Source organism: Canis lupus, chromosome 1 (genome assembly GCF_011100685.1).
Source record: "Canis lupus familiaris isolate Mischka breed German Shepherd chromosome 1, alternate assembly UU_Cfam_GSD_1.0, whole genome shotgun sequence".
NCBI lineage: Eukaryota > Metazoa > Chordata > Mammalia > Carnivora > Canidae > Canis > Canis lupus.
The window spans coordinates 41,290,070-41,314,891 of record NC_049222.1 but is presented as its reverse complement, the minus strand read 5'-3'; the positions used below and the strand labels follow the sequence as shown (position 1 = coordinate 41,314,891).

General features: G+C 42.6%; 1 protein-coding gene across 1 annotated transcript; it reads right to left on the bottom strand.

Moving 5' to 3' along the window:
* Nucleotides 1-911: 911 nt before the first annotated feature.
* IYD (iodotyrosine deiodinase) lies at nucleotides 912-19,433 on the bottom strand. Its single transcript, XM_038526318.1, has 5 exons — nucleotides 19,131-19,433; nucleotides 10,100-10,291; nucleotides 7,814-7,973; nucleotides 3,604-3,760; nucleotides 912-1,847 (listed from the first exon to the last, which is right to left on the bottom strand). Exons 1-5 carry the CDS (start codon nucleotides 19,309-19,311, stop codon nucleotides 1,665-1,667), a joined length of 873 nt encoding a protein of 290 aa, XP_038382246.1. The 5' UTR covers nucleotides 19,312-19,433; the 3' UTR covers nucleotides 912-1,664.
* Nucleotides 19,434-24,822: the final 5,389 nt, after the last annotated feature.

The window sequence follows — 24,822 nt, the reverse complement described above, 5'->3', positions numbered from 1 at the left end:
ATATCTGATTATATTTTAAAGGAAAAAAAGTGCTCCTTTTCTGTGATACAGATTTGTCACCAGCTCTGACTCTTATCAAAAGTATGGGGCAGCCTGGGTGGCTCAGTGGTTTGGCGCTGACTTCGGCCCAGGTGTGATCCTGGGGACCCGGGGTCGAGTCCCGCGTCGGGCTCCCTGCATGGAGCCTCTTCCTCCCTCTACCTGTTTCTCTGGCTCTCTCTCTTTTTCATGAATAAATAAATAAGATCTTAAAAGAAAAGTACAAAAGGCTTTTCCTAGGCTGTGTGACTCACATGAGGACTGAAAGGAAGCAGGAGATATTTTTTTTTTCAGGAGAGATTTTTCTTGAGGAAGCTGAGAAAAAAATAGGAAGGGATAAAGAGGCATGTAGAAATTGCAAGGTGAAAAGTCATCTGAGCTATGAGTGTGCCCGTGAGTGCAACACCCCGGGAAGGGAAAGCAGGGTGATGGGCAGAAGCCAAGGTCTGGCATTCCCAACCTAACACCTCATACCCTACCTGTCCCAAATCACTTGACTGCCATCTGGAGAAAAGAGAAGTTTTTTATGGGCTGGAGTAGAAAAGAGGGGAGACGCAGTTTAGTGCTATGTATGGGAAACATTTTTTTTTAAGATTTTATTTATTTATCCATGACACACACACACACACACAGAGAGAGAGAGAGAGAGAGAGAGAGAGGCAGAGATAGAGGCAGAGGGAGGAGCAGGCTCCCTGGAGGGAGCCTGCTGTGGAACTCAATTCCAGGACCCTGGGATCACGACCTGAGCCAAAGGCAGACACTCAACTGCTGAGCCACCCAGGTGCCCCTGGAAAACAGTTATTAGGAAAAAGGAAACAAGCTCTGATTTGTAGTATCAGCCAATTGCAGTGGTAATTCTCCCACCAGAGGCGTTTTCCAGCCACAAACAGTTTAATAACTGACTGACAAAATTCCCAAGTACTTAACAACCCGCCTCTAGAAGCTAGTGTGAGCCAGCTCCAACACACCACTCGGTGATGCAACCAACGCTTTACACGTTCAGAGGGTTGCCAGTTGGATCCACCTACCGGAGCATGTGCTTCTTTGTTCTGTGACTGTGACATTTTAATTATTTTGATGGTTACTTATTAAAAACTGGCAGGATAAAAAAAAAAAAAAACTGGCAGGATATCCATGGGGCTTAGTAAAAGAGTATAACTCGAAAGCATATTCTGGCCGAAAAGCCACCAGAAGTCAGAGGGCGGAGGCTATTTGATGAATCTAAATTTAAATCCAAGAATGGTCACAGCTGAGTTCTCAGGGCTACATTGAATGCTCTGATGACTCTTTACTGCTTAAAAGCTTTTAAAATGTAAGAGAAAAAAATCACCAGTGATTTTTCAGAAACAATTTTTAAAACTCAAAAACCAAGGCCTGTTCTTAGGAAAAGTTTAATGCATTTCCAGAGTGGATGAGAGTACCCGTTGCCCTCTTAATATATTTGTTCACCTAATCACACTCTTGGGAGCAGGGCTTCTCAGACTCCAAGAGCCAGATGATGTGGAAAGATTTCTTGAGCGGAGTGGAACAAGACCTAGCACCCATGGACAGAGCAGCCTGCAGACCCAAGAGAAACAAGAGAGGACCAAGGCCATCGTCTGCTAGCATCCCTGATGGGCTTCTGCCTACACGGTCACCATGATCTGATCCAGAGGTTTCCGTATTAGGTCGGGCACCGTGGCCTCCTGGCTGGGGTACCCCACGGGGAGCAGCATCAGCAGCTTTTCGTTTGCGGGGCGACCCAGGAGCACCCTCAGACGGGGGCCACAGTTGAGAGGAGTGGTAGTGACAGTCACCAGTCCCGCATTCTACAACAGGAGGGGAGAGAACACATTGGCAGGTCAGTGGGCGAAGTCACGGCTTTTTTTGTAGTCTGGGGACATTCTGGTCCCTATTAGGACTGCTTGTCCCATCACTTCCCTGAAACTGCTACTTTGGGCAATTGTATTTTGAACCTTACATCCTCTCCTCAATCTCCCGGTCCCACATTCTTTTAACCAAACAATGAGAAGCTTCTTGAAGAAGAAAAGTACTAGTCTGATTTTTTTCATTGATGGTTCAGAAATAGGAATGGTTATTTCGTGGAAAGAAATGTGGGGAATCCAAAGATACCAAAGGAACGGCCCCCAACCCAGGGAGTTCCTATGCTTCTAAAACCAACAATGGAGGCGGAGCATCATCCCCAGCTGAAAATACCTATTCCCAATGTCAGAAGACCCAGTGGCCCAGGGATCCGTTGGGGGGGGGAGGGATTACTCCATCAACTTCTCCAGATAATGAGCCCCTCTAGATAATAACCACCTAATAAAAATCATGTGCAGCTTCAAGATGCTTCCCCAGCAGACTATCTCCATCCTCTCTGTTTTCCCAGCCAGAGGATCACTGCTAAACCTGAGCCAGATGGAAGTTCTGGAACTGACTTTGAGAGTCCCACAGGAGAGGCTCTTTGGTCCATCACTATTCGATCTGTGCAGATGGAAACTTCAGCAAGATTTTCCTCTTTGCTCTCACAAACAGGACCTCCCCTCAGATTTATGCCAGAGGGGACACTAGAGGGCAGCAAACTCAACACTAACGCGACAAGGCTGCTCAGCGCTCAAAAATCTCTGTGAACTGAGCACCTCTTGCGTGACCCCAAGATGAATGAAGGGTGGGGCGGTGTGGTTCGACATTGTTCATCATTTCCTTTACTGCATGCTCACAGATCAGAAAGGAATTAAGACGCCACCTCCTCCAGGCCGACTTGTTGAGTAATCGAAGAGTGTATTTCATTTTTGCGTAACAATGACTATATTCTACAAGGTGTTTTCAGAATACACATTTCTCTTGGAAAAGCAGGTAAGTTTTTGGAAATAATTGTCCCTCGAAAGTATGATCACTCACTCTTCCAATCTTGTTGGCTTCATTTGTTTTTCTTTTGTGTGTTTCCTGTCTCTCTCCACCCCGGGACAGCAGTCCCCATCCAGAATGTGCACACAGTTCACAAGGCAGAGATCCCCAGCACCCCACGCCCCGGGGCCTGTCACACAGAAGGAGCTCAGAAACTATGGGTTGAGTGGATGAACTGAATCGTGTAAACGGTATACCTCAGTCCTGCTCTATTTCACACTTAACATCGCTCTAGCTACTCCGTAGCAGTTGCAATATAATGTCAACTCGACTTTCCAGGAAGAGTTCTATGATGGAGTCCTCTTCACAGCCTTTAATCATTCCATTGACGTAGACAACGTGAGCACAGCTAGGCAGTGTGGCCCCGGAAACCCTTGAAGCTTCTTGTCTTTACAGATGAAGGCAAACACCATGACCCTCTTTCCCAGCCTAAAGTGATGTCCTAAGTGAATTTCTGGAAGAATTCCAGCTTGTTGCACTATTATGCCCACCGTGTACCCAGGTTTCCCAGGTCACTTTTCACACCAGAGCCACCTTACCTAGGAATTCAACTTTAGATAAACAACTTCCAAATGTCTCCAAACTAGAAACTCAGCTGAAATTTGTGAATAAGGCCACTGTTTGGCCTTCAAGCACCACTTCTCTCTTTGGGGCAAGGTGGAGTGGGTAACAAACCTGCAGAGCAGCCAGGAGGATGCCGCAAGCAATGGAAACACTGATTTCATTGTAGTAGTGGACCTTTCTTTTACCATTTGCAGCAAAACCATGTACTTGTTTGAAAATCAGAATCAAAACAGGAGCTGTGTCCAAGTACTCCTTAATCCAGTTGGTTCTGAAGGGGACAAAAGATAATCCAGAGACAATTTGCTCTTAATGATTTTTTTTTTTTTTTTTACAAACTTAGCTTATTTACATCTAAAATAAAAGCATTTTCTGGGGACATCTGGGTGGTACAGTCAGTTGAGTATCAACTCTTGGTTTCGGGTCAGGTCATGATCTCGGGGTCCTGGGATCAAGCCCCATGCTCAGCAGGGAGTCTGCTTGAGGATTTCTCTCCCTCTCCCCCTATCCCTCCCTCTCTTGCTCTCTTTCTCTAAAATAAATTAATCTTTAAAAAATATAAAATAAGAGCATTTTCTTGTCTTTCATATTTCAATTGAAAAAAGCAAGATTTTTATTTGTTTGTGTTTTACTCATATTTTTCTGTCCAGGCTCATTCAATACTATGAACATGTGTTAATAAGGGTGTAGTATGGCAAGGCACATGAAATGCTGAAAGATACAAAGATGGATCCTATAACCCAACAGGAAATATGTGAAATTTGGCAAACTGAAACCCGGTAAGTGGAATTAAAGAAATATAAGTCCAGTCATTAGGAGCCCTCCAAATGAAGTGTTGATAATTTTTGAATAAGCAGATTAGAAGAACATTTCCAAGTTTCCCTTGAGGTGGGGCACTGAAGACAGGATGAAAAGGGGGCACTGGGGAGGGCATCCTTCGAGCCAATGAGTAAAGGTCAATTTGGGACAGAGGATGATTGGCAGACCAGGGAGTTTTCAGAAGCTGGTAGACTGGAGGGCGGGGTGCATGGTGGAGCACAGGTGGCCCAGCAGGTTACATACAGACTGTACAGTTTCCTGGACTTCATTTGGTAGATAAAGGAAAGTGACCATAAGCTCTGAGCAGAAGCATTACATAATCAGCTCTGTTCCTGAAAAAGGCAGACTGGTGTGGGCAAGGGACCAGGAGAATTTGGGGGAGGTATAGAGGCTGGAACTGACAGGTCTAGTACAGGAACAAAGGAAAAGAAAAAGATGATGGCGAGGCTTAACCAAAATCACAGGTGCAGAGATGGTAATGCTGTCAGTCCGGTTGTGGAGAAAAGAAGGAGAACTTTCTGGGAGTGGGAGATAATTCGTGTGAGGTGTAAATATTAAGTTTAAATTTTTGCTTTCCATCTCAGGAGTGTATATCTTTCCCAATTCCATTACATTTGGCAAAAGCTTTATTCCAGCACAGATATTCAAAGTAGGACTTCGTGCAATGTTATATATTAGAATTTTTCTTAGGATATGGATACATTAGGTAATTAATTAACAAGAGATGATTTCATTTTAAGCCTAGTTATGCTTCCCTGTTTTTTTTAAAGATTTTATTTATTCATTGATGAGTAGACAGAGAGAGAGGGAGACAGAGGCAGAGGGAGAGGCAGGTTCCCCACGGAGCATGGAGACTGAGGTGGGACTCAGTCCCAGGATGCTGGGATCACAACCTGAGCTGAAAGCAGGGGCTCAACTGACTGAGCCACCCAAGCATCCCTGCTTCATTGTTTTAAAACACACTAAACTCACTTGTGCAGTTTTCCATGGTTCTTCTTACACTCTTATCTGCTACAGGTTACATTTCCAAAGTTACCCTACCATGCTTCAAGAAGCTTAGTCCCATTGGGCTATTACCAATCCTTTGCTCCTTACAAACAGGGAGAATGTTCTCATTTACCCAGAAGATAAACTCTGGACCTGATAGGTTTTGCCGTGTTGGGCCACCTACTGAATTTCCTGTGACTCAGTTCCCACATGTATAAAAGGCACTATGATATATTCACCTCATACAGTTATCATGAGACGGAGATAAGTAAAAAATATAAAGTGCTTAGAAAAGTACCCAACCTAGCACATACTACTGTGTGTGTGTTAGTATTATTACTACTATTATTATTTCACAGTGAATAATTTTTTAAAAATCTTTTAATACAAAATGAAGATTAAGCAATATACCTTGGTTCAAAGGCAGATTAGTAAGTAATTTTTAATGATTTTTGTACTTCTTTTTTTTTCTAGACATACATTGGTATCTAATGTTTCTGGTTTGTTCAATTTTACAAGAATTTATTATGACATCACATTAAAGCTAATCAAAATACAGCAACAAGACCTATGAAGAAAAGGACAGATAGCACCTTCTGCCTGGGGTGGAGGGCTTACACCAGCAAACAGAAAAATAGAAAGTTTGACAGGTGGGTTGGACCTAGGTTGTATATTGGGTCTTTAATGACAGCTACTGGTTTCAGAATTGACTCAAATAGAATGTCAGGACATATGTTCATTTGCAGTTCAACAAACATGTATTCAATTACCTACTATGCATCAGCACTATGCTAGATGGTATAGTTTAAGACATTTTAAATCTGGACCCCTAGAGTTCTTATGTATATATGTATGTGTACATATTGCCTGCAGAGAAAGTCTATCAGCTTCCTAAAAAATGGCCTATAAAATAAGAAGAAAAGTAAACTAATAACTAAAATGCTATGTGATAGAATGGCCGTTTTCTTTTTTAAAAAAGATTTTATTTATTTATTCATGAGAGACAGAGAGAGAGGCAGAGACATAGGCAGAGGGAGAAGCAGGCTCCCTTTGGGAAGCCTGATGTGGGATTTGATCCCAGGACCCTGAGATCACACCCTGAGCCAAAGGCAGATGCTCAACCACTGAGCCACTCAAGTGTCCCCAAATGGCTATTTTCAATGCACAGAAGGTGTATATTAAGTGTTTTGAGCACAGAGATGAGAGAGTGACTAATTTTGCCTTTGTTGGGGACTAATTTTGCCTTTGTTGGGGAAATTTTGCAAGGGCCCAGCAGCATTTTGTAGGCACTGTGCATGCATAGGGCAGGACATCTCTCTAACTTAACTTTTACCCATCCCATTTTCCCCATGAATATGCATAAGATTTTTATGTTTATTATTAATATCCTGCACTAGTTCCAGAGCATGAAAATAAGTTACAACTCCATGAGGCATCAATTTAATAGAATTTAAATATCTTATGAAAAAATATGTCCTCTGGAGCCAAATAAATGAAACAGGAGCAGAGCCAAGACATCCTCTTCCTATCACCCAGCCCTTACTGCTGAAAAAGAGGCCTCCCCTTCTCCCCAGGACTGCAATCTCATGACCCTTTCTAGTATCACAGCCTCGTGTCACACTGGGATATCAGATAACACTCCAGAACTGGCCACTAACAGCCCATAGCTGAGATTCAGCAGCATGAGTGCCTCAGCATTTCCACTTCCAAGGATAGAGCAAGCTTCTCAGAAGTAAGAACCATCATCACTGGCCACCGTCCCTCCTCCCACTCAGCCTCAGAGCACATGGGAGACAAAGGAAATGGCCTTTTGGGGGGAGGCCAGTGTTTGTAAAGAGCTCTCGCTCGGTAAATGACGCCAATGAGGAGGATGAGTCTACACAACTGAACGGTGACTATTTTATTGACAGAGGTGACTGAACAGTTATGGAACGCGTCTGAGATATTACGAAGGCTGACTGCCCCTCAGTGGGGGAAAGAGGACTCCACAAATCACTCTTAGTTGCAGCTACTAGAAAAACTGAAAACTCGCTGGACCTACCCTAGTGCACCAAGGCACTGCATTAAATCTAATTACAGTGAGTTTCACCCCACTTCCCTCCAGAAGATAAGGAAGCCCACACGGTTACTAATGCCTAATAAATATTACATATGTACTAAATTTTTACTCTTACTATGTACTAAAACTAAAGCCTACTTAGTAAGATCACTTGGAAGATGTTATCACTTTAGCAAATGTAATCTACTTCAGTCAAGGTCCTGAGAAGTATTTTATGATCTTACATTCCAGATGGGAGAAAAGTGAAGTCCTCAAAGTTTTATTTACTATTACTTGGGTCAAAGCCTACTTATTTACCAAAGATGCATATGGCATTTACTATGTGTCATCACTGCTCTACATGCTTGCAAACATGCTTACAAATGTCATTTTCATAATGAAGCAAATCCTAGACATTCCCATTTTACAGATGAGAAAATCAAGGCACAAGAGGTTAATAAGTCCATTAACATTTTGTACCTCAGCTTCTTCAGGTCTGTAACCCACTGGCGTCCCATCCTTTTCAAATAGTTTATTTCCTCCTCCTCCTCAATGATCTCTCGAATCTTGTGCTTCACATCCAGGTCTTTCACAATCACAAAGGTCCAGGGCTCCGTGTGGGCCCCACTTGGGGCGGTCCCTACCATCCATTAAATTAAAATCAGAAATTAAAACACAGGAAAATGTCAGAATGCTCATTAAGAATAAATATAGTAAGTCATAGTTGCTCAAAATGAAGTTCGATCACCTAGGGAACAAAGTGCTTGGCTGCAGACACTGCTATGTTGCTGCCACTCTGTTTCATTCTGTATCATTTAGGGGATGCAAACCAGCTAAACCGAGGTCAAGACTAGTGGTTCTAGGGTTATGGGAATTTACCATCACTCTCTATGTGGGGGAAACATTCCTAAATAACCGTACCATGACCACTAAGGAAACCCAGAAGGGAAGTTCTGACAGCCCAAATTCTCTAAAATGTTATTTGTTTTGATATTTTTAAAAAAGGAAAAAGTCATGAAGCTTCTTGAAAATGATAAAAATGTAAATGGTAAACTGGCTTTTAAAACACTTATGAAATGAGGCACTTGGCTGGCTCAGTCCATTAAGCATCTGACTCTTGATTTCAGCTCAGGTCATGATCTCAGGGTAGTGAGATCGAGTCCGACGACCAGCTCCATGCTAAGCTTGAGATTCTCTCTCTCCCTCTGTTCCTCTCCCCGCTCACTCTCTCTCTCTCTCTCAAAACAAAAACAAAACTCACCTTTAAAATAATTAATTAATTAATTAATTAATTAAATCTCTCATGAAAGGTAGCTTAACTATAACTTGTTTGGTAGCTATATCAGAACAGTGAGTGTGGCACTGTGAGGTTTGTGGTCCTGCTGGGGACACATGAGATCTCTTGGCCCTGGTGCTCAGTACATATAAGTCTGTCTTCAGCTCTCATGGGCTATGGGAACCCTCAACCCACACTTGGATCGGTTTCAGTATTCTGGGACAAAGCTTCCTAGTGTATCCCAGTGCCTGAGGAGCTTGAATTCTCTTTCATATTCCAACTGGGGCCAGCTTCTGATGTGGTATAATTCTGCTGTCCTAGAGATGGCCTGCTGTTCCTAATGAGAACCACAGTCCTACCCACAGGTAGCATATTTCAGAAGCAACTATTCCTATCTCCCTAGTGAATAATTTGATAATATAAACTCTATACCAAGGGGGTCAGGACTGCCTGCTTCATGGGGCTCTTGTTTACCTCCCACTGCTCCCTATGGTTGAGAGGGCATGATTGGATTGTGAAATGCAAGTCAAAAGCTAAACATAAAGCCCAAATTTCTGAAAAGAGTGATTCCAGTTCCCTTTGTATCCATGTTATTTGTTCACTAAATATTTGTGTCATTACACATTGGAAATCAAGTGTTCCCTAATGTTTTTCATTATGGCAAATTTATCTGCACAATATATGTATACACACATATATAGACACATATATACACAGAGGGAACTTAGTGACTGCTATTGGTAGATACACAACTAGCCAGTGCATTTGCACTCTTAACTGAAATGAAATGCTTTATTGTTGCTTCCTTTCAACTTGAGCAATGGATTCACAATGGCCATATGATAATTTTTGCGAATGAACTTAAATGTGATTTATATAGGAATAATACTCCAATGCTCCAATAATACTCAAATAGAGGGATTTCTCTTACATCTCCTCCCCCTTTTTCCATAACTCTTTTATTTTCCTCTGTGGAGCTATCAATTTGTGTTGAAGATGGGTTTGCCTTGCTGTGGTTTACTTTGCAAATTCATATAGGTAAATGCCACTAGTTTACCTATACCTAGTTAACGGTACTAAAGCATCATGGTATGCAATATAAAAAATTTGGTTCCAAAAAGAGAAATGCATAAATATGAGTGTGTGTGTATGTGTGTACATGTGTTTCAAAAGGAGGAGAAAGTAAAGGGATGTTTCTCTTCCAGTGTATAATAGTATGCTCAGGAATTTTTATTTTTAATAAAAGAGCATAATATTAAACAATTTCAGAAGTTTTAAACTGTTGTCACAACTGCTCCCAGGAAGTTTGTAATAGTCACTAGTTTGTAGAAAGTGGACATCATTAGGCTTCTGGCAGCCAGTTAACACCTGGGTAAGACTTTATAGATAATTGTATCACTCTGGGCTTTATTCACTAAGTTTAAACTTTATTGCTCCTATGTTGTCACTTGCAGCTGACATTCTTAAAGACACAATGTGCAATTACAGACCTGCTGATTTGATGACATTATCAATGACTTCCATGGGGATTTGTTCATTACTTATGAATCTGACAGATCGTCTTTTATTGAGAAGTTCGTAAAATTCCTGGGATCTCTTAATCATTTCCTTCTCAGGATACCGGGTGTGGGAGAATGGAATATGTTCAACATTTTCCTCTGACTCTTGCCAGTCATCAACATCTGCAAATAAGAACAAGAAAGGCAGCAAATTAAATGATCTCTCTTGGTCATGAAGGGGAGCAGGGGATGCTGCACCAAAATATGCCTTTTTCGCATAAGGATAACATTGAGCTGATAATTTTTAAGAAACAACAGATGCAAGAGAAATTCTGAAAACCAGAGTAAAAGTTACCTTTTTGTAAGGGACATTTACCTTTACAAAGAATACTTCCATTCATAAACCTTCTCTGTACCATGAAGAAAAGGATGATTCTCACAAGAAATTCTTATCAGTGGAGAAAATGGACTTAAATCTGCACAACAACCTTACCCTTGTTTAAAATACTGTGCTCTCCTTGATAACTTCCATAACCGGGCCCTCCTCCCCCAGCATCTTTCTTTTGTTGTTAGTTGAAGATGGTATTTAAGGTGGTGGCTTGGGCTATTTCAGGGACTTACTCAATTTTCCTGGGTCTGTTCCATGTATACAGGAGGTATACATACTATTAAACTCCTATTTGTTTTTCTCTTAATTTGTCTTTTATTGGGGTGGGGGCAGGGTCTCATCAAGAACCTAGAAGGGTAGAGGGAAAAATATTTTTCCTCCCCTACAGTCACAAGGTGGCCAATGGGGAGAAGGAAATAAAGTTCTCAAAAATGTTTGCAAGTTTATAATTTCAAAAGCATCAAGAAAAAATGAAAAGAATGGGTCTATAGAATCCTGAATTCTGATCTTGACTATTGACTACCCAAATTCCACACTGGTTATAAATCAAGAAAAAGAAAATTTTACCTACACAAAGATGAAGAATGAAAATTTCTATTAATGGTGAACTGGTATACTTGAAACACAATATCTTGTTAGCTGAAAATCATTAAGTCATGAAATAAAGTATTTTTAAAGTCTTTTAAAATATTAGTGAACTGCTGGCAACATAGTAAGAAATTCCTAGGCTAAAAAGGGGAATATGAACCTGCAGAGGCAAGTAAGCACAGAAGTCACATTTCCCTGATAGTATTTGACAATCTCTACATATTTGAATTTTTATTTTTATATATTCAAAGATTGTGGGAGACAGGAATCAAAACCTAGACCCACACACAATGGGAAGGCTAATAAGCTGGGACCCCAAGGGTACAGCCTTAAAGAAAGCATGGATCATAAATATATCATCCCTCAATGGTTTATATCCTTTGGTGGGTCCTGCCTTGAATGTGGCATTTAATGGTCCTGCCTAATACCTCTGGAAAATACCTCCATGGCCTAGCAGAAGCAAATGCCAATATACAAATAATTTTAAGTACAATTACTAGCAACCCACCAAACACAATCAAGCATAAAGAGAAAACATATTGAGCAAGAAACAACAGAAATGATATTTAAAAACATCTCCAAATATTAGAATTATCCAATTCAAAAGATAAAACAATTATGATTACTATGTTTAGAGGGGAAAAAATACAAACATATCTGTAGGAAAAGATAAAAGGTGACATAGAAAATATGAAAAAATAAACCTCTAGAACTGAAAAGTAAAGTGATAGAATTAAGAACTCAATGGATGGATTTAAAGCAGGATATATATACCTAAAGAAAAAATCAGTGAACTGGAAGATAACTCAGGAGAAAATATCTGGAATGGAGCAAGGAGAAACCAACAGATAGAAAACATAAAAAGCAAAGCAGGGTGAGGTATATATTAGAGGGAGACAACCGTTGAGAGGAAGAAGGAAGAACCATTGAAAACTCACTGCAATAGCCAGGGTGGGATAATGTGCAAAAAAAAAGAACGACAAATTCTTGGAGTATCTTGGAGATACAAATCATGAGACCTGCTAAAGTGTATAGCTTGGAATGGTGGGAGAGAGGGACTAAGAATGAAGCCCAGGTGGTGGGCTTTAGCATCTGGGGAGACAGTGGGACTGTCTACTGAGATAGAGGATAAGTGATGAACCATCTGAGGGAAGAAGAGGTAAGAATCAGCAGTCCATCACATTTGAGAGGCTGTGAGCTGTTCAAGCAGAGATGTCTAGTGTGAAAGTAAAAGTCTGAGTCCAGAAGGTGTGATGTCACTTTGGGCACCCTCACATAAAGATGAGAATGACAACAGGAACAGAAGAAAAAGAACAAGAGGATCGAGTGCCTGGCCCTGACGATCTCGAACATTCCAGGTGGAATCCAGGTAAAGGATTAGGTTTCTCCTGCACTTGCATACACATATTTCACTCTGAGTCTCTGAAGATTGACCAGGGAAGGGAAAGGCAAGAAGGAATGACTTCAAAGACACTGAAAACCTCAATGACAATACCATGTCAGTAAGTATCATGGTTTGCTCATTGCTGTTAGTGACAAAATTCCTTATACATTTTACTAGCCAGGGCAGCTTGGACCCAAACTATACACTATACACATGAGAAGGCCCAGTTACTTAGTTAAAAGGAAGTGGGTGTGATCGGGGAGTGGCAGCAAACACCTATCAGCTTTCTAGCAATGAATTCTGAACCGAACCCAGGTGTCAGTGTCAACCCTGAACTTATCAAATGTGTCAACAGAGACTTTCAACACCAGCATTACCTTCTATATCATTTGTTATGAAGTCTCACGGTCTCTGTCCTTAGTAAGTGGTAAATGAGCAAATGCATGAAATGCCTCATTAACTCTTTGAAGGGTAAGTTACCAACTCTTAATACCCATTCAGCATGTGTATAAACTTAAAGGCAGCCTAGGTGCATGGCGTGGCAGTTTCTGTAGTTTCAAAAATCCAAGGTAGGGGATGCCTGGGTGGCTCAGCGATTGAGCGTCTGCCTTTTGGTTCAGGATGTGATCCTGGAGTCCTGGGATTGAGTCCCGCATCAGGCTCCCCACAGGGACCCTGCTTCTCTCTCTGCCTGTGTCTCTCTCTCTCTCTCTGTCTCTCAAAAATAAATAAATTAAATAAATAAATAAATAAACAAACAAATAAATAAATAAAATCTTTAAAGTCCAAGGTAAGCGTTCCCACTGTAGCAGAATGAAGCAGCTGCTGCCTGAACGTTGTCAGCAAGCAGGGCAGAGGAATGGCCTAAGCAGTGCTGGGTTGGAGTGTCCTGAAAGGCTTGCTCCTGGTGCTTCTCCCAGGGCAGATGGTCTGCATCTAGCCTGGTAAAGGGGGCAGGCGAGCCAGGTTAGGAGAGAAAGCACCCAGGGAATGGCAGGGCAGTGAACTGATACCAAAGGTACTACTTTTCTCCTTCCCCTTGACCTCTTAACTGCTCCAAGAAGAAAGAGAACAGCCTCTGTAACTCGAGTCATTCTGTTTCCATGCTAGACCAGCCAAGCCACTCTGGGGAATTCCTTCAAGCATAAAACCCATCTATTTCAAAACAAATGCTTGCTATTATGGTCTACTTTTTTGCTTTAAATCTGTGTTGCCACACTTGGGGTTTGCTGTTGACACCAGGAACAACTCCTCTTTTATCATTGCTTTAATGCCAAGGAACCCTTAACTGCACCATAATTAGGTTTGACAGCCAAGAAGTTCTAGGCCACGTGTATTCTCTAATGTTTAACACAAAGGTGGGTTTTGGGGCTGCATCTCTGTGTAAGTGGCTTTTATGTTTCTGCACTTCCACTTCCAAACCTTTGCAAATGAGCCAAATATTTTCTAGCTATGAAGCTTAAAGGCTAATTTGTGTCATGTCATCCTTGTTCCCTCCTCAGAATTTTGGGAAACATTGAGGAGCAATATTAAAGCTGAGGGTGATGCAGCTCAGGCAGGAGACAGATTCTGAAGGTGGAGACTGAGCAAGGTCACAGCTCAACCCCTGCTCTGAGAACACTTCCTTCCCAACTGCCTCAGCACTCATTCTGTTCCCACATGGGCCTGTCAGTCATTCAATTCCCTGCAGTATATTTCACTAGCAGCTCCTGAGGTGTGTGGGAACTGGGGAGTCTGGGGGTGTTCAGATGGAAAGTTTCTGGATAGAGCAATGCTATTGTAGGGGTTTGGGGCAGGCTGCCCCAAAAGGTGCCACAATGGCATATTGATTATTTGGAATTGAAGCTACTTGGAAAATAGCTGGTACAAGAAGGACACTCTGACCCTCCTCTGTCCCCCTGAAAGCAGAAAATAAATCTCTCATGAAAATAGAGAGAGATCCTTATCACCAGAGACAGGGACTTTAGAGCCAAGAAAGCTGTATAAACAAACCTGTTACTTTCCACTTGTCTACTACCTCAGCCTAAATTTTGTTTAGACTTCCTTCCTAATTGAAGGAATTCCTTCCTCAAACATTTGTTTTCTTTGTCCTGTCACTTCCTCTCAAATTTATTGTCTGTCTAAAATGTATAAAATCTGCCTGCCTTGGTCATTTCTTTGGGTCTCAATTTTATTATTGGGCCTCCGTGCATATGTAATTATTGTGGGGTTTTTTTCCTCCTATTAATTTGCCTCATGTCAACTTAATTCTAAGACCAATTTGAAGAACTTTGAAGGGTAAAGAGAAATTTTTCCTCCCCAGTACTATCCTAAATGAATTTGACAGAACTTGTTTCTGAGCCCCATCATCTCTTGCGGTATCCCCAGTGCCCCCCACCAGTGTTGATCCTCACTCTCCCCTAGGACCCATCCAGACTTGATCTCAAAGACAACGTCTCCATGCAGGTCCTTTCCCTTTGACAATTTCTCTCGTCTGAATTTACCTGTCCTTTGCCCTAAAGTCTTAAGGTCTTATAAGAGTCTTGGTAAACCAACCATTTAGAATTAACGATGTAAAAGTATTAATGGCTGTGTGTGTGTGTGTGTGTGTGTGTGTGTGTCAAAGGTTAATGAAATGAAAAGACAAAACTAAATTTATTGCTTCCTATGGCAAAGGAGAGTCTCTGTGAACACAGTAGAATGCTGACCTTTTATAGTGTTGTTGGCAGTGGTGTGCTACTAAACCAGCCCTAGGAGGACTTTGGGGAACCTGATTCATAGTGCTAGCCAATTTCCATTATGGAAATACTCTAATCATGTCCTGATTTCAAGCTGATGATTCCAAAATGGCCCCCCAAATTCCTGAATATTTAACAACTGGTCTTGTTCCTCCCGTTGGCTAGCTCTAGCACACCACTTGGTTGAAAAGCTTGGCATTCAGGGATTGGTGGACTCCCAGGAATGTAACAGGATTAATATAATCTGAGGGGGGCGACTGGGGGGAGTGTTACTTGTTTGAAACTGTTGTTGATTGATTGGCCCTTAGAGGGGCTGGTACTGAAGTGATTTCATCCCTGATTGGTTGGTTTTCAGAACAAGAAGAGGCCACTGATTGGTCAGTTTGCTAAACTTTCACTGATGTGAGTTGTCATTGATCTATTGAATAGGTTTGAAACTGGCTCTGACAGCTGCTTATTACCTCAGGCACATAAAAAACCGTCCTTTCCCAAGTCTGTGGGAACATTTGAATTCTCAGGGGTTACCCACACTACCCACACTAGATTATTTTAACACAGGCCTCTTTTTTTTTTTAATGGCAAACTACAAACTTTAAGGATGTTTATTACCTCAAAATATATATACAAATATATCATATATATATGCACACAGGGATGTATTAATTTGTGTATGAAATTTATAAAATCATATACATACACATACATTCATACTTATATACATATATCTACCCTTACCACTGAACTCACTTGTCTAACACATGCTTTTCCCTTGCTTCTGTCCTCCACTTCCTTTCCTGCCTTTCATTGTTATGATTGAGTTTTCCCCATTTTATCTTTCACTTGGAAGTTACACAGTGTATTAGGTTGAACCATATGAAATTGCTAACACAAGCCTTTCTTAGTAGTGATTGGACCATCTGGGACAACCAAAATTTCAATTAGGACAATAGGTTTTGAATGGTCCATAAGACTAAGTGAAGACAAATCCCCACCAACATTAAAACACATCCTGATGAGATGTGTTCCCTATATCTTCTCTTATTTCCATTTCTATGCACTTCATTGAATCAGGCCTGACTAGACTATGTTTATGCAGGATTTTTAGCTTGTTTTAGGGACAAAATCTGAGGCTTTCTCTTTGTCATCTCTCCTCCTTAGACCTCTCCTACAGTTAAACAAGAAACTGAAAAAAAAATATATATATATATAAAAGAAACTGAAAGTAATAGCAGAACACATGTTTGACAATTGCCAAAGGAAGTCTGTCCTGAGGCCTAGTAAACAGAGCCACTCTGCACCCCTCCCAAGCTTCCCATACACATGCTGAATCAGATCTATGAACCCAGAGTGGGAATTCTTTGTGAGCCAAAGCTGGAGGAGGTTGCATTGGTACCCATTATTTTCCTTAACACACACTAGAATGGCTTATAATACTTATTGTTTTGTCTCTTAAAATTAATTTTCAGCATGGTTTGAATCTGGTATCCATTTGCTGTCATCAAAAGCAACTCCATGTTTCTTCAGTAATGGAATCATTTCTCTTATGTCCCACTCAGTCCTCTATAAGCCTGCAGTACCAGCAGTGAATCCTCTCTTAGACTGTGTCCACCCTTCCAGGGGTCAGGAGCAGGGAACTGGGTGGCAGAGAAGCCTGGGTTTAAATGTTGCTTCTCACCGATCACCTATGAGACCTCAGCAGGTACCACTTAAGCGAACAACAAAAATTCCAGCGAGAAACTGAACTCTACATTCAGAGCAGAGTTGCCCATGGGTGCTGAGGAGGCCACTAAATGTTCAAGTTATTCTTCTGTGTGAGGACTAGAGAATAAGAGGCAGAGGATTTTGCAAAAATGAATAAGTAGGCAGAGGACAGAACCAGATGGAGCCATATAGCTTTGTTATGTGTTCCCAACCTTTAGGCCCAGCCCCAGGTCCCTGGTTCCCCACCAACCTCACCAATCCCTCTTGTATCCCCCAAACTACCTCAGATCTCTCAGGAAATTTGAGAGCCTGCTGGTGGTCTCCTGCCCACTCTGTTCTAGCTTATTCTCCTATTAGAAAGGCAACCTAGCAACTGGCTGTGTGCCTGGACTACAGAGCAGACAGCCTGGGTCCTGGCTCTACCACTATCTGCTTGAGCAGGTAACTTAGCATAGTTTAGCCCCAATTTCCTTATCTGTAATATGGGGAAATAATAGTGGCTGCCTTGCTGTATTGACGTAAAGACTGAGTGGTTTACTATACATAACGTGTGATGCTGAGTAGACACAGCCAGTGTTCCATAGGAGCCTACTGTTGTCATTATCCTGGAGCTCCTTCCCCAGATGGTCTTCTCCGTGGTCCCTTTTTCACACCACAGGCCATCTTACCTGCAGGTGCCCCAGATTCCCCTCAGCAACATCCCCTTAGGGGATTCATCAGTTTTCCAAGTTTTAAGTATCACCCTGGGCTGATGACTGTCCAATCAGTATCTATGGATCTCTCACCTGGACCACCTTTCGCTCTCTGCTTAGATGTGTCATCTTCTCAAATCCAGCACGTCTTTGTGTATGTTCAACCTCTTTTCTATGAATCCTCTCCCCTCCCCCATTTATGATAGCGTTGTTGTGCCTCCTCCAGCCTCCAGCTCTCATCCTCTCCTCCTCCCTCTATCCAGTTTATTACCAAACCCTGTTGTTCTTCCTTTAACTTTGCCCTGACTCACTCCTTCCCCTGCATTTCCACTGCCACCATCGTCCGGGCCATCCTTACCAGGGCAGACCATCACAACTGCTTCATAATGGATGTCCCTTTGTTCAGGAAAAGTGCTTCTCAACTGGGCACTTTGCAGAACTGACATTTGGGTGGGATGTCCTTCAGTGAAAGAAGGAGAGGCAGGCCTGCTAAGAGCTGCCTTGCTTGAATCCTGTGCAGTACCTTCAGCATTGCTGGCTCCCAGCACGGAGTGCCAGGTGAACCCCCGCCCCATATCCTGAGATTAGGGCAACTCTGAACACACATACGTGCACACAGGCACATCAGCACACTTACATGCATGTCCAGGTGGTCTTTTCGGAGGGCAGGAGCATCACTAGTCCAGCTGAGAATCACTGAGCCTCTTCTAAAATTGAATCCATCCCACCAACCCACCTCAGATGAATCTCAAACACCGATCACTCAAGCCTCCTCCAGAACCTCTCCCTGCTTGCCTGCTCCTTACCACCTCTTCATCCTCGGGTCAGCCACGACCGGGCCCATGCTCACCATCCCATTTCACATCCACCCTTCCCCCACCAGTGAGATCCCATCTTCTCAGCAACTTTCCCAGGAGTTCTGTCCCTGCTTTTATGCTCTTTCTGCTCCTTTTAGCTGAGATGCATCCTAACCATGACCATTCCAGTCCTATTAACCGGCCAGGCCTGACTTGTCCTTTCTCTGCTGCCCCACCACACCCCTGTGCCTCCTGGAAGCCCCTGATGATCAGTTTGGCTCTTCATTATGTTGCTTGTTTATTGGCTTGTCCTCTAAGTTGGACACCCAGCTTTGAGGACACAGCTGACGGGCCTCTCACCCACAGGAAGGGTAGAGAGCCCCTAGACCAATGCCAACTTTTACATTTCTAAGTGCTTGATCCAACCTCACCACCTCCCCCGTGACCACCATGAGCCTGTGATGTGCCCCTTCGGAAAGATTTAACAGCCAGAACAGGGTCAAGGAGAATGGCAATCTCGCCACAGCTGTTTACTGACTCTTTATCCAGAAATCAATCGGAGTGGTGCCAGCAGGTGCCAAGCCGACCACCTGAGAGAAATGATCTGTCTCTGTCACATGCTAATCCGCACAGCAGAGGGGGCTGCTGAAACAGACCTGCACGTGTTTCCTGCCCTCCCTAAGCCCTGTCACCCCCTGGCACCCATCAAAACAATGCAGAAGGTGGCAGCTATGCAGCTTTGCCCGTGTCCTTACCTTCTTCTACTTGCTGGAGGTCAGTACTGTCCTTTAGGTCCTCATCCACCCAGGGACGGGTCTGGGCCCTGGCTCTGTTCTCCCCCTTCCTCCCCTCCATGCTTCTTCCATCAGCATTTTTAAAGATCCATGCAATCAAAATGCAGACGACTGCTACCAAGACTGGAGTCAGGAAAAACATGGTCTGAGACCGACTCTAAACGGTGCACACTCTTCCCACACGGAATTTAAACAAACAGAGCCAGGAACGAGGAACGGTGGGGGCTGGGGTGAAGGAAGAGAGAGGTGTGCTGCCGGGGGAGGTGAACTCTCTGACTCAGGACTTTGCAAAGGAGCAAAGATCATGGCATGTGCATTCAGGGTGTGTTGGGGGGTTGGTAATGCACAAGTACATTCATTTTTTAAAATTGCGCTCAATCAGTATATTCTTAGACAATAACTGCCAGGATCTGAGTAAACACTTTAAGGCACCAGACCTTACTAACAGTGGTTGAAGGGGTTTGATCTTCCCGTTTTTCTCCCAGAGCAAGGTGCCTTCAACTTGCCTGAAGCTAGGAATCACCTGGGGAACTTGTTTTTAAAAGAGATTTTTAGGCACCAACTCAGACCTAGTGAAAGAAAATGTCCAGGAAAAAGGACTGGTGATCTGCATTTTAAAAACAGCATATTTGTAAAACAAATTCAAAAGGTTTTGAATTTTTTTTTTTAAATGAAGCCTGAGACAACAGATAGAGCAAAGACATTTTTGTGTTTTGCCTTAGAGAAATGCTTTTTGATCCAGGAAAAGTGATCCACAATCATTAAAAATGATGGTTTGGTTCATTATATGACTTAGGTAGGGTTTGTTTGTTTGTTTTTGTTTTTAAGCAACTGTCAGCATTTGTTTAGCAAATGTTGATTTGGGTCTGTGTAACAAAAATACCATAGGCAAAGTGGCTTAAACAGAAAATTTTTTCTCACCATTTTTGAAGCTGGGAAGTCCAAGATCAAGTGGGACCCAATCTGGTTCCTGGTGAAGGTATTCTCCTGACTTGAAGGTGGATGCTTTCCTCCTGTGACCTTACATGAGGGAAAAGGTAGACCATCTCTCTCATGTCTTTTTTGCCACTGTTGCTAATGAGGGCTCCACCCTCATGACCCCACAGAAACCTAAGTCACTCCCAAAGACCCTGCCTCCCCGTACCATCACATGGGGTGGGGGAGTTAGAGTTTCAACATCTGATTTTGGGGACAGGGGGACAGAAGCATCCAGTCTATAGTAGCAAGATACCCTACTATGTATAATACGATACCACTGGAATGAAAACAGCAGAAAATACCACATATTTATATGTGCTTATATATTCATAACATTTCATGAAGGATTATTCCATAAATTTAAAACAGTGATTATATCGGGACTTCTCTGTACTAGTTTGGCAACTTCTTCTGAGTCTATATTTACTTTTAAAAAAAGTTTAGGAACAACAGTGGCTACTTCTTTTGGATGGACAGTGGTATTGGATAAAGTGGGGGACAAGGGTGGGAGAGAGAATTGTTACTGTATACTATTCTATAACGTTTAAATTTTTTAACTGTTATCATTATATTACCTATCCAAAAATTAAAATTATTTAAATAGTCCTTTTTTATTTTGTTTTATTTTATTATACATTTTAACTTTTTTTTTTTTTTTTGTAATAGACAACTATTCTTTTGATACATGTTGTACTGGTTCTAACTCCAGAGAACTGTGTAAGATTGTGGGCCAAGTTTATGATGGAAAAACTGGACTCCATAGGCAACACTGTAGTTGGGATGGTACTACCTGCCTTACTCTTTTAAGGGAAGTCCCCTCCTGAGCTCCTCTGAAGGGACATCAGAGGTGGCCATGTGTAGTCCAATTTGATCCAACCCCACACCTGACCCAAGGCAGCTGGTCCATGTGATGTGTGGCAACCCATGCTGTGGCCAGCTCATCTTTTCATCCCACCAAAAGTACAGAATAAACAAACCATTCAGTAGCAAGAGAGGCACAGAGCAAAAATGCAGACAGGCATAACCTGGAAGGAATAAACACCTTACAAGTCAAGAGGAAAGATAGAGGGGCCATTGGTGGTGAATGTCTCGGTCCCTGGTAGGTCCCATGTCTAGCTTTGTTTCAGCCCACATGGCTCTTATACTCAAAGAATAAGAGTGATCCTCTGTAATCACAGAGCCCAACTCATATCAGTGCCAGGACAAGATGAAGTCAAGGAAATGGGAGGGTGAGAATTTAGTATAGCATGGTGGTAGGTACAGAGCATGGGCAGCCGCAACCTCTTATCCATTTCAGGATGGAGCACCAATAGCACATGGTATGCAGTGGCTGGTTGGCTCTTTAAGGTATTCCTTAAACCTCCTTGGTTTCAGACCATATGCCCAGCAAAACAAGTCTTTAGGAGAACCATCAATAACCCTAAAGGATAAAAAAAACATAAGGACAACCATAGTAGATAGATATTTTTCATCATACTTGGCAACTAGCAGTGGGAAAAGAAAACTCTTACCCTGGATTGCTTGGCTTAAGGCAGAGAAGAAAAGTAAGATTATCATTTGTTCCCATATTCATTTCCTCATTCATTCATTCATTCAACATATTTTTGAGGATCAACATGAAAGGTATTGCATTAGGTGCTAGCAATAAAATGGTGGGCAGAACAGACAATACATGCCATGGTGGAGCCATGGGCTAAGGGGGAGGCAGACAGGACCAAATGTCACAAATTAGTGTCACATTCCAACCCCAGAAGAACTATTTTTTTAAAAGACTTTTTTTTTAATCTATTTATTCGTGAGAAACACACACACACACACAGAGAGAGAGAGAGAGGCAGAGACACAGGCAGAGGGAGAAGCAGGCTCCATGCAAGGAGCCCAACATGGGACTCGATCCCAGGTCTCCAGGATCACACACCCTGGGCTGCAGGCGGTGCTAAACCGCTGTGCCACTGGGGCTGCCCCAGAAGAACTATTAAGGGACAAACTAAAACTCTTTCAACTTCCATAGAACTATTAAGGGCCAAATCAGTAAGATCAGAGGTTTCCCAGAGGATGTAACAATTGAGCTGAGGTTGGAACCATGAGTGGGAGTCAGTTAAGTAATGAGACGAGGAAAAAACCTTCCAGTCAGCAGGGCACACATGGGCAAGGCCTGTGCTTTGGAAGGAGGTGGCACCTCTGGGGATTGAAATGGCAGCAGACACAGGAAATGCAGGGAGTCGATTGAGGTTAAGAAGTAGGTGCTAGATGATCCTGGGTTTTGTGGGTCACATAAACAAATTGTCATCCTTACCGTAGATGGAATGGGAAACGGGAGGTGACAGATCAGCTGAGACTTATCAAGTGCTCACCAGTTCCTCTTGGCACTTTATACATATTAACTCACATATGCCTCACCACGACCTGTGCAATAGATGCCATCGTACAAATGAAGAAAAGGAAACACAAGGAGGTCAAGTAATATGCCCAAGGTCAGTGTTATATAAATGGGCCAGGAATAACCTCTGTATGTTAGCCTGAATCCCTCTGTGTCATTTACTTTTCTATAGCAAGATGGGATCATTAACCCAAAATGCACTGGAGCCAAACTGACTTGACTGGGGAAGGGAAGGTGGGATTTTATGAATTGAATGTTCATATGAATTGAATGTTCACACTTCTATGTGTGTTCCCTGCCCCAATTCATATGCTGAAACCCTGATTCCAGTGTGATGGTATTTGGAGATGGGGCCTTTGGAGGTAATGAGGCCATAGGGTAGAGTTCTTATTATGAGATTAGGGCTCCTCGAAGAGACCACAGAGCTAGCTGGCTCTCTCTCCACCATGTGAGTACACAGCATAAAAGTGGTTTATCAATGAACCAGGAAGCAAGTCCTCACCAAACACCAAATATACCTGCTCCTTGATCTTGGACTTCCCAGCCTCCAGAACTGTGAGAAATAAATGTTTGTTGTTGTAGCCCCTCAATCTGTGGTCTTTTTGTTACAGCAGCGTAAGCCAAGAAATGGCTTCCCATGGCTCCTGCTTAGCTTAGGAGGAACACAAACAAGAGGTTTAAAAATATGTACAACACAGAATAAAGGAATTTGGCAGGTGTTTTCAGGTAAAAGGTGAGAAGAAGAAACAGTGCAGAGGGGCTGAGGCAGTGAATGGTGGTGCTATCTGAACGGGGGCACACAGCTCCCAAGCTTCAGGACCCGAGCCACCTTTTATCCCGAAGCACTTTGCGGTGCTGGAGTCCAAAGGGTAGCCTGCCTAAGACTCCTATTCTTATATTTCTGTGTAAATATCCCCATTCACTCAGTGTGAATCCCTACAATAGTCACCCGAGCAAAGCTGAGTGGATCTTCACGGTTCTTTACAACCAACACAATCCCATGATGAGGCTTCCCACTCATCATAAAGTCAGGACAGCAAAATTCTCCATAGTCACCATCAAGCTTTATAGTAAAGGTTTCTGGTAATATCATAGTTTCAAATCAATTTTACTTTAGAAACAGAGCTTGGGGTGCTAGGAGACAGAGATGACATGTTGATTTGGGGGAGGCCCATCACCTCTCTATTTTGAGTAGTCCTAAAGCATCCTGGGATAATTCTTGTCCCCATGCTTCACCTTATCAAGTTAGGAGCGGGGAATGAGTCCCGAGGGTAGATGCCATGCAGCATGGTATGAGACGCTTTACGCCATTTATGATGATTATTTTTTATTACTCACTTCAGATTCATTTTCCGTTTTAATTATCTCACTTCCACAGAGTGGCAGAAAACTTAATTTCACTATCAAGACAATTCAACCTATACCATTTTAAAATGGAGATGAGGGATCCCTGGGTGGCGCAGCGGTTTGGCGCCTGCCTTTGGCCCAGGGCGCGATCCTGGAGACCCGGGATCGAATCCCACGTCGGGCTCCCAGTGCATGGAGCCTGCTTCTCCCTCTACCTGTGTCTCTGCCTCTCTCCCTTTCTCTCTCTGTGACTATCATAAATAAATTAAAAAAGAAATTTTTTAAAAAAATGGAGATGACTAGAAATGTCTCTCTCCCTTCCTTGGCCTGGGAACCCTCAGTGTGTCCTGGTATCAGAGGAGAGCCATCTGGGCCTTGGTGTATGCCTTTTTCTTACTGGATTTCCCCAAAAAGTACAGTCTTAGACAACGGGCATGGTATGGGTGGCCTCCACATGAAACATCCTATCTCCCTCCTTCTGACCTCTGTCTTCCAAGCCCAGATCACAGGGCCCTTCTGGTTGAACCATTCTCAACCAATCTCCCTGCTCCTTTGAATAGTTCTAAAATCCCCTGGAATAGTCTCCTGTGCTCCTAGGGACTGGGGGAAGGATTACCTCTCTCATTCACTGTTTGCTTTATATGTGTGTACATCATTTGAATTTTTTTTCAACCAGCATGTACTATTTTTTATTTTAATAAAATATAATAACATAAAACTTGTTATTTTAGCCCCTTTTAAGTGTATATAGTTCAGTGGCACCAAGTACATTCACAATGTTGTACACTCATCAGCACTACTTAGAAAACTGTTTCATCATCCCAAACAGAAACAATTAAGCAATAACCTCCCACTTTCTCTTTCCCAGCTCTTAGTAACCTCTACTCTACCTCTTGTGTCTGTGATTCTGACTCTAGATACCTCGTATAAGTGGAATTGTACAATATT

Coding starts and splice junctions, on each gene's coding strand:
- IYD (XM_038526318.1), bottom strand. CDS start 19,311: ATGTTTTTCCTGACTCCAGTCTTGGTAGCAGTCGTCTGCATTTTGATT. Junction 3,761..7,813: donor ACAGACCTGAAGAAGCTGAG/GTACAAAATGTT, acceptor TGTCCCCTTCAG/AACCAACTGGATTAAGGAGT. Junction 1,848..3,603: donor TCCTCCTGGCTGCTCTGCAG/GTTTGTTACCCA, acceptor CTCCTGTTGTAG/AATGCGGGACTGGTGACTGT.